Consider the following 16,252-nt stretch of genomic DNA (forward strand, 5'->3'; position numbering starts at 1 on the left):
ATTACACACACACACACACACACACACACACACATACATACACACACACACACCTGAGCTCTTGCAAGGTAGTAGGCACCATGCTAAGTGCTTTACATGTTTACATTATAATCCTCAACTCAACTGTGTGAGGAAGGTATGGTTATTATTACCATTACACAGAGCAGGAAGCAGAGGTACAGAGATGTGAAGTAGTTTGCTCAATATCATTTAGTGTTTCTAAATTAATATCACTGTTGTTATCATCATCGTGGTCACCACCATTATATCCTCCAGGCACCACCCCAGGGGAAGGAAGCTTAGATGAGGGAACTTGAACATCCACATGCAAAAAGGAAATACTCAGGATGTTTGCTCAAATAGCAAATTATAAGCAATAAATCACAACAGCTTTTCCTCCCCAATCTGGGTCATATTATATCAAAAACTTCCAAAATCAAAACTAACCTCGGGGGCTTCCCTTGTGGCGCAGTGGTTGGGAGTCTGCCTGCTGATGCAGGGGACACGGGTTCGAGCCCCGGTCCGGGAAGATCCCACATGCCACGGAGCAGCTGGGCCTTTGAGCCATGGCTGCTGAGCCTGCGCGTCTGGAGCCTGTGCTCCGCAACGGGAGAGGCCACAGCAGTGAGAGGCCCGTGTACCACAAAAAAAAAAAAAAAAAACTAACCTCGGATGTCAGAAATCAAGAATAGTTATCATGACTGAGGAGAGTTACAGGGGTTACCAAGGGGATTCTGGGATGCCTGGAATGTTGTTTCATGATGGGTACATGAGTGTGTTCATGTGATGAAAACATGTCACTTATGATTTAGGTACTTTTCTGCATGTATGTGTTTCTTCAATTAAAAGTACCTTAAAAAGGTTGCCCAAAATTCATAGACAACTATGCTCCTAATGAAGAATTTTCACTCTTCTCAATACTATGGGCACCACAGAGAAATGTGTCAAATTTTCCAAAAAACTGAAGTCTACCCTCTTTGAGTGTCAAAACTTGACTTTTAAACTTTCCACATTTACTCAAATGTTCTTCAAATTGGTTGCACACTAGCTTTCCTTCTCTAGCAGTAGCATGAGTGGAACACAATTTAATCTTTTATTGATGGTTTGGGGGTTATCAACAAAACACACTGTCCTATTACTATAAGAGAAAGCCCCTAGGAACTTCTGAAGCAGGAGAGGTACTTGCTTCTGACCCAAACGGGCCCAGACAATTACGTTTCTCTGGGTCCCTGGGTCTAGTGTAGAATTTTTCTATCTCCTCTTTTAGTTTCTTGCTCAGGTAAGGGTGCCTGCCTCCAACCTCTCCCCTCCATCAGCCTGCATTATCTATTATTCCTACCAGTTTTAAGTTCTATTTAAGTTTATAAACTTTTATGATGGCAAAAATCTTAACATCTGTTAAATCTGGGTGATGAGTACATGGGGATCTGTTATAGTATTTTCTGTATGTTTGAAAGAGTTCATAATAGTTTTAAAGTTAGAACAATATTTCTGTAAGCTTGCAAACCCAATAGCCAATTAGTCTCAACTGCTAAGTAGGCAGCCTGTGGAAATCTCAGCAGCTCTCATAGGAGTGAGGCGTGGAGTTTTCAGCACCTATCCTGGCAACAGAGAAGTTTCAAAATGCTCTCTGGATAGATGGAGGATAACTGCAAAATGCTGCATTTGCATAAGGTGTTTACATGCTTTTTAAAATGCGTAAGTAACCAAAATACGGTGGACTTCAGGAGAAAGGGCAACCTTAGCAAATCAACCACATTTCTTAAACAAGTAGCTCTTCTCAACAGTAGTATAAACTGCCTGGAGAGTGGAATTTAAATATTTCTTGCTTCTTTGGCTTGGCACTTACATAGACACCATTCCTGAGGTTCAGTGAGAAGGAAGAAAAAGGTCTCATAAGCCCATGAGGAGGGAAAATGCTATCAAACAGCTACTTGTGACTGAAACAAGGGTTTTTCTGTAAGAGGCCCTAGTTGGCAAAACCATTTTTGCCCAGAAAATGAGGGGAAACATGAACACATATAATGTGAAAAATACATTTTAAATCTTTCTAAAAGAAAAATTATTGGTGGTGGAACATGCTATTGTGATAAACTTGGAAGGAAGGAAGGAAGGAAGGGAGGGAGGGAGGGAGGGAGAGAGGGAGGAAGGGAGGGAGGGAGGGAGGGAGAGAGGGAGGAAGGGAGGGAGGGAGGGAGGAAGGGAGGAAGGGAGGGAGGGAAGGAGGGAGGAAGGGAGGGAGGGAAGGAGGGAGGAAGGGAGGGAGGGAGGGAGGGAAGGAGGGAGGGAGGGAGGGAAGGAGGAAAGGGAAAAGAAATCAATACCTGTGTACAATTATTCTTTCAACAATGAAGGGAAAAATGAAGTAACTTGAATTGAATTTAATTATTAGAAAATTTCTCAGTTCCTAGCAGCATAATCAACTCAGGAATATGTGAAATATATATTCTCCAAGATGTAATCTCTGGTTTGACACCAGCTTTCCATCCATATACCGTTACAAAACTATCCACATATACAAATTTGTCTCATAGCAGGCAATGCAAATTTAGAATTTGTCAAAGTGAATGTGGGGAGAAGGGCACTTGGAGGGAGAGAAATGTCCCCAAACATAGAAAACAATTTGACTCCAGTTCTTCTGTGTTTAAATCTTGTGATTTACGAAGGTAGGAGTACGTCAGTCTTGCTCACTGTCAGATCCCAGCATTTAGCACAGAGACTAGCACATAGTAGGAATTCAGTAAGTATGTGCTGAATATACAAATCTTGATAAAGCATAGTAATTTATTATTTCCCAGAAAATGAGCAGATCCTCTTTTAAAACGCATCAATCAGGCTTCCCTGGTGGCACAGTGGTTGAGAGTCCGCCTGCCGATGCAGGGGACACGGGTTCGTGCCCCGGTCTGGGAAGATCCCACATGCCGCAGAGCGGCTAGGCCCGTGAGCCATGGCCGCTGAGCCTGCGCGTCCGGAGCCTGTGCTCCGCAATGGAAGAGGCCACAACAGTGACAGGCCCGCGCACCGAAAACAAACAAACAAACAAACAAAACGCACAAATGAAAACCTCAACTGCTGACCCAAGTGTTAGTTCATATAAAACCAAATGGTTGGGCTTCCCTAGTGGGGCAGTGGTTAAGATTCCTCCTGCCAATGCAGGGGACACGGGTTCGAGCCCTGGTTTGGGAAGATCCCACATGCCGTGGAGCAACTAAGCCCGCGCGCCACAATTACTGAGCCTGCGCTCTAGAGTCCCTGAGCCACAACTACTAAAGCCCGCGCACCTACAGCCCGTGTTCTGCAACGAGAAGCCACCGCGATGAGAAGCCCGTGCACCGCAGCTGAAGAGTAGCCCCTGTTCACGGCAACTAGTGAAAGCCTGCGGGCGGCAAGGAAGAACCAATGCAGCCAAAAATAAATAAATAAATAAAATAATTTTTTTAAAAAAATCAATGAAATTGAATACGGAAAAACAATAGAGGAAAAATCAATGAAAGAAAAAAAAACTTAAAAAAAAAAAAAGAATCTGCCTGCCAATTCAGGGGACACGGGTTCGACCCCTGGTCTGGGAAGATCCCACATGCCACAGAGCAACTAAGCACGTGCGCCACAACTACTGAGCCTGCGCTCTAGAGCCCGCGTGCCACAACTACTGAGCCTGTGTGCCACAACTGAGCCCACATGCCACAACTACTGAGCCCATGCACCACAACAACTGAAGCCCATGCACCTAGAACCCATGCTACTCAACAAAAGAAGCCACCACGATAGAAGCCCGCACACTGCAACGAAGAGCAGCCCCCACTCGCAGCAACTAGAGAAAGCCTGCGCGCAGCAACAAAGACCCCACGCAGCCAAAAATAAATAAATAAAAATAAATTTATATTTAAAAAAATGGTCCTTTCAAATAAGTAAAAAGTATTCTGCACTCGGCCCCACCTAATAGCTTTAGGTAAGCTTTAAGTGAACCCCAAAATAAAATAAGAGTAAGTTATTGAGACTGAAGTACACTGAAATTTTAAGACACTTATAAATTCTACTTAAATATGGTGTGCCCATTACACTTTTCTTAACACTTTGAATAACGTATTACTTTGACCTCCTTGGTAGAATGTTCTGAGCACGATTGTCAAGATTTACAACTTATTTCCCTGTGCACCTAAGAATTCACCTGACTCAGTCCAAAGGACCTCAAGTTTAAATGTAAAAGCAGAGAATCCTCTTTAAATACACTTCTTGAAAAGATTCCTGCAGTGCCTACCAAAGAGAATCTGAGCTCTGAAACATGCCTGTGCTCTCAGACTGTCTCACAGCATGAATACCATGAAACTGAAAACCTTTGGAGAATCCAAATGAAAGAAGCAATCTGGATGATTTAGAAGATTTGTTTTAGCAACTTGGCACTAGAAGCATCTCTTTGAAGTGACTAAAACCCTAACAAAGGCACCTACTTGGTACGAAATAGTGTATGAGAAGAGAAAAATTCAATTAATTGGCTAGACGTTTACAAATACCCAGAAACACCAGCTATATTTTCTTATGCCTCATATCAATATTATGACATTAGAACTAATATTGGCTCTGATATCATTGGTGGTCTAACCCTGGTTAGGCATTTGATCTCTAAAATTAGGAGTTGAACTACAAGTCCTAGACAGCTTTAAATATTTAGGGCTCAGGTTTTCTAAAAGAAAACCATAACTCACCTCTAACAAACTCAAATGAGAACAACTTGTAGATAGAGCTGCATCTTACTCATTTGTTTTACACTGTCTGGCATACAGTAAGTGCTTAATAAATGCATGCTAATTAAATAAATAGGATAATATATGAAGAAATCAAATGAATAAATGAATGAACAGACTTAGAAAAGTACAGCTGGGACTTCCCTGGTGGAGCAGTGGTTAAGAATCCGCCTGCCAATGCAGGGGACATGGGTTCAAGCCCTGGTCCGGGAAGATCCCACATGCTGCAGAGCAATGAAGCCTGTGAGCCACAACTACTGAGCCCGCGTGCCACAACTACTGAGCCGCGTGCCACAACTACTGAAGCCCACGCGCCTAGAGCCCATGCTCCACAACAAGAGAAGCACCGCAATGAAGAGTAGCCATGGCTCGCCGCAACTAGAGAAAGCCCGCGCCCAGCAACGAAGACCCAACACAGCCAAAAGTAAATAAATAATTAATTAATTAAAAGAAAGAAAAGTACAGCTGAAGTCTGCAGTCATTTCAAAGCCTGTTTTGATCTTTTAAGAAAGTTTCTATAGGAAGAAAAACAGGTAAAACAAAGATTTCTGGTTTATCTTTCTTAAAAGGGAAGATTGTTACTCTTCAAGGGAAAAGTTTAAAACCCCACCAAGTCAAGATAGAAAACTCTAGAAGTCACTGGAAGATATATACTGGATTTGGTCCACAGATGTGTTTTGTTTGATCAGCACGATTTGGGGGTTATATTTTGGTTTTGTGGCTTGTTTACTTTTAGACTGAACCAGTTTTTTAAAATCTAGATTCTCCTGGATAATGAGAAACTCCGGTCACTGTGGGCATCCCTACATAGCCACAATCTGCTGGAGCTAAGAGGTTCCTATTTTGCCAGGAGTAGGCAATCTCCGGTTCCCTACCTATACCCTGCTGAACGAGGATCTGACCTTTGGTCAAATGCGCTAGTAAACAGAGAGGTTTCTCACCAATGTTATTAGGCAACACTGCTTATAATAAAATTGGCCTCTGGTTGGTAAACTGTGTCCAGACTGGGAAGAACAACAAGTCTGTAAAAACCTGATGAAAATACCATACTTTGGGCTTCCCAGAGTGCAGTGGTAACTGTTATATCCTGTATTGGTTTCCTAGGGCTACCATAACAAAGTACCCAAAACTGAGTGACTTAAAACAACAGAAATGTATTCTCTCACAATTCTGGAGGCCAGAAGTCTAAAATCAAGGTATTGGCAAGACTGGTTCCTTCAGGAGGCTCTGAGCGAGAATCCATTCCATACCTCTCTCCTCGCTTCTGGTAGCTGCCAGCAATACTTGGTATTCCTTGACTTGTAGACAGATCACTCCAATCTCTGCCTCCATCTTCACATGGCCTCCCCTCTGTGTGTCTGTGCCTCAAATCTCCTTCTCTTTCCTCTTATAAGGACATCAGTTATTGGACTTAGGGTCCATCCTGAATCCAGGCTGATCTCATCTTGAGATCCTTAATTACATCTGCAAAGACGCTAAGGCCCTATTCACAGGTCATTGAGATTAGGACTTGAACATATCTTTTGGGAGCCACTGTTCAACTCACTATATATCTTTTTCAGGGATAAGAAAACCAGGTCCATAGAGTATTTGCAAGAGATACACAACTAAGCTTGTGCACCACAACTACTGAGCCTGTGCTCTAGAGCCCATGAGCCACAACTACTGGGCCCACATGCCTCAACTACTGAAGCCCGCACACCTAGAGCCTGTGCTCTGCAACAAGAGAAGCCACCGCAATGAAAATCCCGTGCACCGCAATGAGGAGTGGCCCCTGCTCACCACAACTAGAGAAAGCCTGCGCGCAGCAACGAAGGCCCAACGCAGCCAAAAGTTATTTGATTAATTAATCTTTTAAAAAAGATGACAGAAATTATAACATACTGAAAATAATCCAATGGGGGAGAAACTTGATGCACAAGGTAAAGGGGAGAATTGATGGAGTGAGGAGGCACAGGTGGTAGTTAGGCAGTAACATTCTAATGAGCTTGAGGCCTTTAGAGTAGAGATGCGCTTCCAATATAACATGATGCCCATTCTCTCCTGAGGCTGACTAAAGCAGTGCTTCCAAACCGGCTGTAAACAGCAGAATCACTGAGGGGAAAGGAGGGCACTTTTTCTTTGGATGCTACTATTATCACCACAAATGAGTGGCTATAAAATTGCATTTTGTTACCAACAATTGACAATGGCACTGAAATAATCATTCATTCATTCAACAACTATTTATTGGCCTACTTTGTGCCAGTTCCAGGTGTTATTCTAGATGCTGGGGATACAACAGTGAGCAAAATAATCATGTCTAAAACATTTTTATTAGATGTATTACAAAGAGATCTGCATGTACTTATTTATAACAAAAAAATGTGTTTGGGGTTGTCTTGAATTGTGTCTTTATGCTTTGCAAAAACCCTTGTTTCTTTATGAATGATAGGTTTAATTATCTATGTCGTCCCAAAGGCTGGTTTTGGAGTAGGTATTTGGGGCACTTTCTCCATTCTATTCTTTGCCAGGTTTTATGCCAAGAGCCTTTCCAAATATATTTAAGTGGTCTTGGAATTTGGTCACTTTTAGATACATTAATAGGATATCCCATTTGCCTTTTAAGAACTACCCTTAATTTCTTTTTGTTATTCTTTTAAATGTGACTTCAATGAAGTTATATTCTCTCACAAAACCAACTTGAGATCATTATACTATTGAATTTCTCTTCCTTTAGTTTATACAGTCAAAAGAGTTCTACATGTGGAAAAGTAAGGAGTATAGAATTGCTGAGACTTCTTTTCACTAAATTTATATACTTGAATTTTCTACCTTTTACTAAAGAACACATTCCACCTTGCTGAACCTTTTAAAAGATCAACAGCCACTTTGAGAGCATTTATTTGTTTCAGTCTTTTCTGTGGCCTTTTCAAGTTTTGTTTCTCTGATTTCCTGGCAGTATACTTATTTCATGGGAAACAGTCCTTTCAGAGAGCACCAAGCTCTTCTAAAGTTCTCTTTGAAACTTCCTCATTCATGTTTGCTGGATTTCCTACTAGTTTAAAATTTTATTTCAGTTTTAACTATCCTGTAGTCTCTTATACTTTATTTTATTTATTTATTTTTTTGCGGTACGCGGGCCTCTCACTGTTGTGGCCTCTCCTGTTGCGGAGCACAGGCTCCGGACGCGTAGACTCAGCGGCCATGGCTCACAGGCCCAGCCGCTCTGCAGCATGTGGGATCTTCCCAGACCGGGGCATGAACCCATGTCCCCTGCATCGGCAGGCGGACTCTCAACCACTGCACCACCAGGGAAGCCCTCTTATACTTTATTTTAGAACACATATATTTTCCAAAAGACACACAGATATTTATTTTGTAACTTCTATGTTACCCTTGCTTTCTTCAGAGCTTACTTCTTAAAGGTGTTTCAAAGGACACATACTTATTCTCACATAGTCTTAAATATCGTTTACTGTTTGCATTTGTAAAGCATTTTATGCTTAGAGTAATAACTGTACTTTGGCCTTCCCTTCTCATTGCTGAACATTTGTGTATCACAGAACTCAATTACATCACGTTCACTATTAGAGATCTGAAATAACATAGCCTAAAAATTTGCTCCCTGAATCAATTATACACAGTAAAAAAGCTTTTATAACATGGGTAGTCTGTAACATGTGTGTTTCCCCCGGCCTATAAAGTCAACTATTTACTCCTAGTCCTTCTACTGGAGGCTTCCTACTGCTGGATGTGAGGACATGCAGGTGGGCCAAGACTTGCAAGAACTCATGAGTGCTATGCATGTGCCTATATGTATGAGAAAGCTTACGTTCATGTCAATTAAATGTGTCACCTACATAGAGAACAGACTTGTGGTTGCCAAGGGGGAGGGGAGGTGGGGGAGGGACAGATTGGGAGTTTGGGGTTAGCAGACGCTAACTATTACATATAGAATGGATAAACAACAAGGTCCTATTGTATATAGCACAGGAAACTATATTCAATATCCTGTGATAAACCATAATGGAAAAGAATATGAAGAAGAATGTATACATGTATTCCTGAATCACTTTGCTGTACAGCAGAAATTAACACAACATTGTAAATCAACTATACTTCAATAAAATCAATTTTAAAAATAAGTGTGTCATCTGATTAAAGTGCTTTTCATACCTGGAATCCAAATAGTAAACAGGATGGGTAATGTTGACAGGACAAACATTCCAAAACTAATACAAAACTAATAATTTAAGCTTAAATAAAAGCAGCAGATGAAAATTTCCAAAATATCCATGCACACATTTTTGCCCCAAAGTGAATATAAACAGATTAAGAAAAGTCCAAAGTTTAGACAAATTATAAATTATTTTAGGAAAACTGTAATGGACTCTAACATGAACGAAGAGTTTCAAAGTGCATTTTACATGAAGCTTTTTGCTTCTCAAAAAGAATATCTTACAGAAAATAAGCGTATTGCCATAAAAGCAGAGAAATGAACCTTGAAAATAAAGCCCCTGAAAACACACTACTTCTGTGTAGTAGTGCTACACAGAAGTAGCACCTGCTCTGTGCCTCAGTTTACTCTTATACATCTGTGAAATAGTGCACTTAGTGGGCACACAGAAGGCACTCAATAAATGTTAGACCGTCTCCTCTTTAGAAGTCAAGAAACGGGCTTCCCTGGTGGCGCAGTGGTTGAGAGTTCGCCTGCCGATGCAGGGGACGCGGGTTCGTGCCCCGGTCTGGGAAGATCCCACGTGCCACGGAGCGGCTGGGCCCGTGAGCCATGGCCGCTGAACCTGCGCGCGTCCGGAGCCTGTGCTCCGCAACCGGAGAGGCCACAACAGTGGGAGGCCCGCGTACCGCAAAAAAAAAAAAAAAGAAGTCAAGAAACAAGCATTATCACCTGTGTTTCCCTTACCCTCCATGGTGAGGAGATGATATTCTAGCCCCTCCGGAAAGTTTCTTAGTATTAGAAGCTGCTCTGAGGAGTTGATTTGAAGAGATAAAGAGACTGTTCCTACTGCTGTGAGCAAACGAAAGGTGTTGACAGCTCTGGCCAAACTTAAGGGCTCCACCACAAAGGAAAGAGTGCTTCTGCCAACAGCGAATTTGGAACTTGAGTATGTTTTTCTCATTTTAGTTTAGTGGCAAAATATGCAACGAATAACTTAGCCAGCCAGTGGTACTCACACCCGGGTGCCATCTCATACCACGGTAGCCTCAGAACCGCAGTTGGGCCTTGGCAACAGCTTCCAGTACCTCCCAGAGTGGGAGGATGCCAGCCACGCCAGCCACACTGGCCAAGGCTGCTGCCCACGTTTTAAATGGAAACAAAAATCTTTTCTTTAGGAAGGAGGTCGGCGCTTTTTTGTTCTCTTCTTTGTTTGTGGAAAGTTAAATACTAGTGTAGAAAAGGCAGCTTGCTCAGAGGCAAGGCTAGAGGTTTCGGCTGGTGGGCACCTCTTTACCAAGTCCTTTCCACTCCTCTCCATTACTTTCTACGACGTAACTCCAGTCCACTACTTTCTGCCTTGTTCTAAATACTTTCTCTGCCAAGGCCTTGACTTCACTTTTTGCAAAGTGGTTACAAATAAATGGCGCTTGCACCACTAGCTAGAGGTTCCTCCAGCTCAACAGCAGCTGAAGGAAAGGAAGCCGTCAGGACATTGTGAGCAGCACTAGACAAAGAAAACAAAACTGGACACTGACGGAGAGAGGAGGTAAGGGGGGAAATGGGTGAAGGTGGTCAAAAGGTACAACCTTCCAGTTATAAGTCCTGGGGATGTAAGGTACAGAATGATGGCGGCAGTTAATAATACTATACTGTAGATTTGAACATTGCTAAAGAGACTAGATCTTAAAAGTTCTCATCCCAAAGCGGGAAAAAATTGTAACTACGTGAGGTGATGGATGTTAATTAGACATTTCCACGTATAATCATGTTATACACCTGAAACTAATATGTCAGTTATATCTCAAAAACAAGAACAAAAACTGCCATCAGCTGAGCGCTCCCTCCGTGCCAGCCTCATCCCAGAGGCTGCAGGCCGAGGCAGCAAACCCCAAAGATGTTCCAAGCAGAAGCGTCTCTCCCAGCCCAGCAGCCGCGGGGCCCCCTCGGGCATCTCTGGCCCCGCATTCCGGGCTAGCGCCCAACAGGAAGCCCCGCAGGGGAACTTTCTCTGGGCAGCAGCCACAAAAACAAGTCGGGCTCAAGACTGTCCAATAACCAGGCAGGGCAGCGAAACACCCTTCAGAGTCTTAGCAGCTTCTCTGCTCGACTGCGTTTAACGCTCTATGAGTGAAACCAGAGCTGATGCTTCCTTCACTCACCCCGGCTAACCGCTGACGGGCCCCTTCGCTCAGGGCTGAGGCTGAGACAAGAAGAGGCAAATTCTCGCCCCTCCATTCCCACCGCCAACCCCCCGCCCACGTTGCCTTCCTCTCCTAACCCGCAGCCTTGAAGCAAGTTCAACGAAAGGCGTCGCCTAAAGAGATCTCCGCGCCTGTGATGGCGCAGGCTCGGTCCACAGGGGGCGATTTTCGGGGGCTCGTGGGCTGCCGGGCCGCACCACGCTCCCGCATCTCTCCTCCGCTCCCGCGTTTGGTGTCGTCTGGTGTCGCGTCGCAACCACTCGCAGCAAAGAGTTAATAACCAAGCCGGGCCAGAGCGCCCGGCCAGCCCCCCGCGCCGCGTCAGTGCCCAGCCGACCCCGCCACGCGTCTCACCGCGAACCCCGGCCCCGCGCGCTCCGCCCCAGCGCTCGCCCAAGTCTGCCCGGCCCGCGGCCCCCGGGCCTCGGAGCCCGCCCACCTCCCTCCAGCGCCGCGCCCCGCCGACTCCGCTCCCGGGCCGCAGCGCGCTGCTCCCTCAACCCCTCCCTCGCCCAGCCCCACTCGGTTGGAACTCGGTCGGGAACTCCCGGCCCCTGCCTCCCCGCCTCCTCCCAGGAGATGCCAGTACCGATGCCCTGGATGAAGACGAAGCCGGTGACCACGAGCACAGGGTGCCAGTTAAACTCGAGCGCGGTCCCGTCCCAGCCGAGCCCCTCCCGGTAGTGGAGGACCCAAATGAGGGTGAAGATCACAGACAGGAAGCCAACGAGCAGCGCCGACACCAGCAGTCCCAGGAAGCCCCTGTAGCCCTCCATGGCCATCAGCGCCCCATACTCCGCGCGGTGGTAGCCACAGGAACTCCACGAAGTGGCGGCGGCGGCCTCTGGGTACTGGCACAACAGCAGGACGCGGCGTCGACTTCTAGGAGCTGTCTCCGCCCGGGGGAGGGGCTTTCTCGCGTGCCTGTCTGGGAGGCGGAGCCTCCAGGGGGCGGGCAGCTGGCTGGTGCTCAGAGAGTAGCCCCACCCTCGGGCTCTGGTGGCGGCCCAGAGATCTCGCTGCGGGGTGGCCGCCCCCGGCCCGGCGTCCATGCTTGCGGAGAGCTCGAGTAACCGATCCGGTTACTTGTTGAGAGCGAGAGTCCTGAGGGTTCCATACCCTCCACTTTCTTTTAACTCTTCCCGTGTCTCTTTCCTTATATGAGGGGAGGCAGTGGTGCGCACTCTCGGTTAACAGAAGAGAGGGGTCTGTTGGGTGGCTTTGTGTGTGTGATTTTGACTAACGAAGCCTCATGAGCCTCAGTTCTAGAGGACTGGCTGTCTTTGATGCCAAGGGGGCAACTGTGGGACTGTGTGGACCTGGCCTTACCTAGCAAGGAAACTACTGGCAGTGTGCGCTTAAGACAGAAAAGGCAGATACCTCCTGGACCCTGGACTTGTGCATATGTGATAAAAATGGATCTTAAAAGTGCTACCTGCTCAAACCTATTTGCACTAAAGCCCCACCTTGGTGGAGCGAAGCTCACTCACACCCTGCCTTCTTTCCAACATTAAGTTCACCCTTCTCCATTGGACAAGAAAAGTGTCAGTGTTATCAACTGCTGTTAAAGAAAATGGGGCTCTGGCTGTTAGGGCTCCTAGAATGCACTTGGGAACGTTCACTTCTAGCTCTCTCCTGTAGCTCGCCTCCAAGGACTGGTTTACCAAATTGTCATCTTGCCATTTTGAAAGGCCTTAGGATATGCAGGAGGTGTATGGGAGTGATTTTCAATGGAAAAGACAGGTTTTAGGCAAGGAAGTAGGAGTGTCAAGCACTGGTAGTGGGGCAAGATTGAGGTCTAAGAGTAAGGGGATGCAGACTTCACTGATGTCACTATTTTTCCCTTGTTGGTAAAAAGAAAGAGAGAAAAAGAAAGAGAGTAAACAAGTGGAAAAGAAGGACCTCTACCCACAGTATAAGGCTTTCTACAGTCTGGCCCTGATGTCCATGGCTTCTCTCCCATCTCCTCACCACTCCCTATCCATGTCCCTGCCTCTAAAATTGTCCAACCCCATCTCCACCAAGAAACCTTCCCTGAGTCTGCCTAGGCCCCTATTTTACACTTCTACCCACCTCCCCATCCAGTGCCTCTCTGCATCACTTATCAAGATGTGATATAACCATCTGTTCCTGTGACTGTCTCCACTCCCCAGACAGCCTCCCTGAGAGTAGTAACTGTCTAATTTATCATTTTATTCTTCCTTGAAATATAGTAGCTATTCGGTAAATGTTGGGAGAAGAATGGGACTGAGTGTGTCAGTCGGGGTGCTGGCAGGAAACAGATGGCTCATTCCAGTTGGGCAATTTTATAACGAACAGGGCTACTTACAAAGTTGCGGGCAGGGTGTGGGAAACCACAAGGGTTTTGCAGCACCCAGGCCTGAATGGGAGAAGATTACTGAAATCCAGAGAGAGAAAGAGAGACAGAGACAGAGAGAGAGAGAGAGAGAGAGAACAGTGTAAACAGGGCAGGCTGACTGAGGCTATGGCCTTGAGTTGAGGGATGCAGTCAGCCAGCAGGGACCCCACAGGGAGGAAGAATGGGAGGCAGCATGAATATTCCAGCCTTACTCTCTTCCCCTCCAATCTCCTGCCTGGTCCCAAATGGCTGAAGCTAATCTGAAACCCAGAGGGAAGATGATGTAGCCCATATAGGTCAGCCTCCAGGACACAGCAGAGTGGAGAAGGGTGAGAATAGATCCATAGGAATAAACAGGAATAAACTATCACTGAATCTTCCAGTTTTATTTTTTCAGACCTTTTGGGTTCCTGAGTGCTACAAAGATTCCCTGTTTACTTTTATGCTGTTTCTCTTCCTCTTCGACCTTTAACTAGTAATCCTTTAACAACAATATCATTGTGTCCCTATTCTTCTCCCTAAAAGTATCTAGTTCTTGTCCCCAGGTAACTTCCTCACCCCCTTAGCCCAACACCTTCACTCCACTCTCGAGTTGATTTTACTCTGCAGCAGCAGCAAAGAAGAATCTGTGGGATTCCAGACTCCATTTAACAAAACACCTCAGGAGAATGAAAACATGGCCAAATAGTACGGATGATGTTGAATCATCTTGAAGTTACCAGCTAAACGGAGAAAAATTTCAACTTTTAAGTTGTCCTTTAAGGACCTAACTTTGATAAAACTTGTCACTTGAAAGAGGAAACTTTTTAATAAAGTTTGTTGTGGCTTGGTATTAACAACTTTTAAAAACAGATTTGTTATATAAGTTTCCCTCAGGGGGTGGTAAACAATTTGCCACCAAAGTACTTACTCAGATACTTTGTGAAGTACTTTGTAAAGTTTACAAAGTTACTTTACTCAAGTACTTTTTACATCAATGCTATCAAAGGGCTGCCTGATGTGTGGGGATGGGGTGGGGCACTGCATAAGATAGCCTTCCGAAAAACCTATGATTCTAGAAACATGTATATATTGGCACAGATTTTTATTGTCCCTGACAGACACAAAATGCAGAGTGAGGAGAGTTGTGAAGGGCCAGGGAGAGAAAATCTAAACCCCACTCATCAAGAGATCAGGAACCAGGGGCCCTGTTTGCCATTTATCTGCTGATCTTCCACGAGGCAGTGTTGCATTTCTTTGGCGCGTAAAGAAGTCCAGTATTCTAATGTAAAGTCTAATAAGTTGTACTTAGTGGTTTGCTGTCTGGAGTAAGTGGACCATTTTTTTTTTTTTTTTTTTTTTTTTTTGCGGTACGTGGGCCTCTCACTGCTGTGGCCTCTCCCATTAAGGAGCACAGGCTCCAGACGCACAGGCTCAGCGGCCATGGCTCACGCGCGCAGCCGCTCCACGGCATGTGGGATCTTCCCGGACCGGGGCACGAACCCGTGTCCCCTGCATCGGCAGGCAGACTCTCCACCACAGCGCCACCAGGGAAGCCCAAGTGGACCATTTTTTACACATTCAAATGTTGACTTTGTGTGGGTTACACTGTTTGCCCCTCCACTCTCTACCCTTCTTGGTCTTGCCCTGTCCCCTGACAGACTCCTAGTCCTCTGGCTTCCAATTGACTTTGATCAATGGGTGGTACTGGAAGATCAGAGAGCACGAAGAAAGAGGAGTCATCGACCTAGTTATCCCACCATGTCCCCTTGCCAGACCATGGTTTGTTTTTGTTTTTGTTTTTGTTTTTCGGTACGCAGGCCTCTCACTGTTGTGGCCTCTTCCGTTGTGGAGCACAGGCTCCGGACGCGCAGGCTCAGCAGCCATGGCTCACGGGCCCAGCCGCTCCGCGGCATGTGGGATCTTCCCAGACTGGGGCACAAACCCATGTCCCCCGCATTGGCAGGCGGACTCCCAACCACTGCGTCACCAGGGAAGCCCTGCCAGACCATGGTTTTTACAGTGGTTGTGTTCCTCTTTTGGAGGAACACATGGGGACTTTTGAGTGTCCCCTCTTCCCCAGCTACAGCTCTCCCTGGGACCAGTAACACCATGCCCGCTCCCTTCTACAGGCTTGTGCGTGGTATCGGCTGCCGGCTCGTGCTTGTCCCTGGTCCTCACCATTCCTTGTGGGGTTCGTAACCCAGACAGAAGAGTCTGTTTGCACCCCTGTAAATAGTCCCCTTATTAAACTCTCTTGAATGAAAGACTTTGTGCAAACCAGCTGTTTCCTGCAGGACCGTGACAGAGACAAGTGGAAAAATACTCTTGCCTAATACTACTGTTTCCCCAGCCTTGTCTGTGCCTTCTTAGGACATACTATGAAAGGAGGAATATATGAAGCAAGAAAAAAACCACAAGCAGGAGAAGTGAGCTCACACATCTTCCTCCCTTCTCTTCTACTAGACCAGAGATTTGGGGATCAGAAAGCTGTCTCAGATGACTAAGATAAAGTGACTCCCAGCTCACGCCGTGACTCATGCTGTAATCCAAGCCCAGGCAGTGCTCAAAGGCTCCTTAGGGAAAGAAAACAAGGGTTACAGTTTTGAAAAGAACACAAATCCACGTTAATGGGAGGAATATTCTTTCCTCCTGTGTTGTCTTCAGGGCAAAAACCAAATGTCTGCTTTGCTGAGGTGTTTCTCCTCCAAGGGAACTGCTGAGGAGATTGGCCCCCCGCTCTGGCGGTGGAGCCCGCCTCTACCACTTCCCTCACCTGAGGCTCCCAGAGTCCAGCTGCCCTAAGAGG

The 16,252-nt window shown here is 45.8% G+C and overlaps 1 protein-coding gene across 2 annotated transcripts in view; it reads right to left on the reverse strand.

Moving 5' to 3' along the window:
• CYBRD1 (cytochrome b reductase 1) overlaps positions 1-11,982 on the reverse strand; it is a 36,174-nt gene extending 24,192 nt beyond the window's left edge. Inside the window, exon 1 of one of the 2 annotated variants that reach the window (XM_081242842.1) lies at positions 11,695-11,981. In XM_081242842.1, the coding sequence (XP_081098968.1) occupies positions 11,695-11,887 (193 nt within the window). In that variant the 5' untranslated portion in view covers positions 11,888-11,981. Of the gene's footprint in view, positions 1-11,694 lie in introns of both variants that reach the window. The other variant, XM_081242843.1, reaches the window with a different exon arrangement.
• Positions 11,983-16,252: the final 4,270 nt, after the last annotated feature.

This window comes from Mesoplodon bidens, assembly GCF_964165515.1.
Source record: "Mesoplodon bidens genome assembly, chromosome: 8".
Lineage (NCBI taxonomy): Eukaryota > Metazoa > Chordata > Mammalia > Artiodactyla > Ziphiidae > Mesoplodon > Mesoplodon bidens.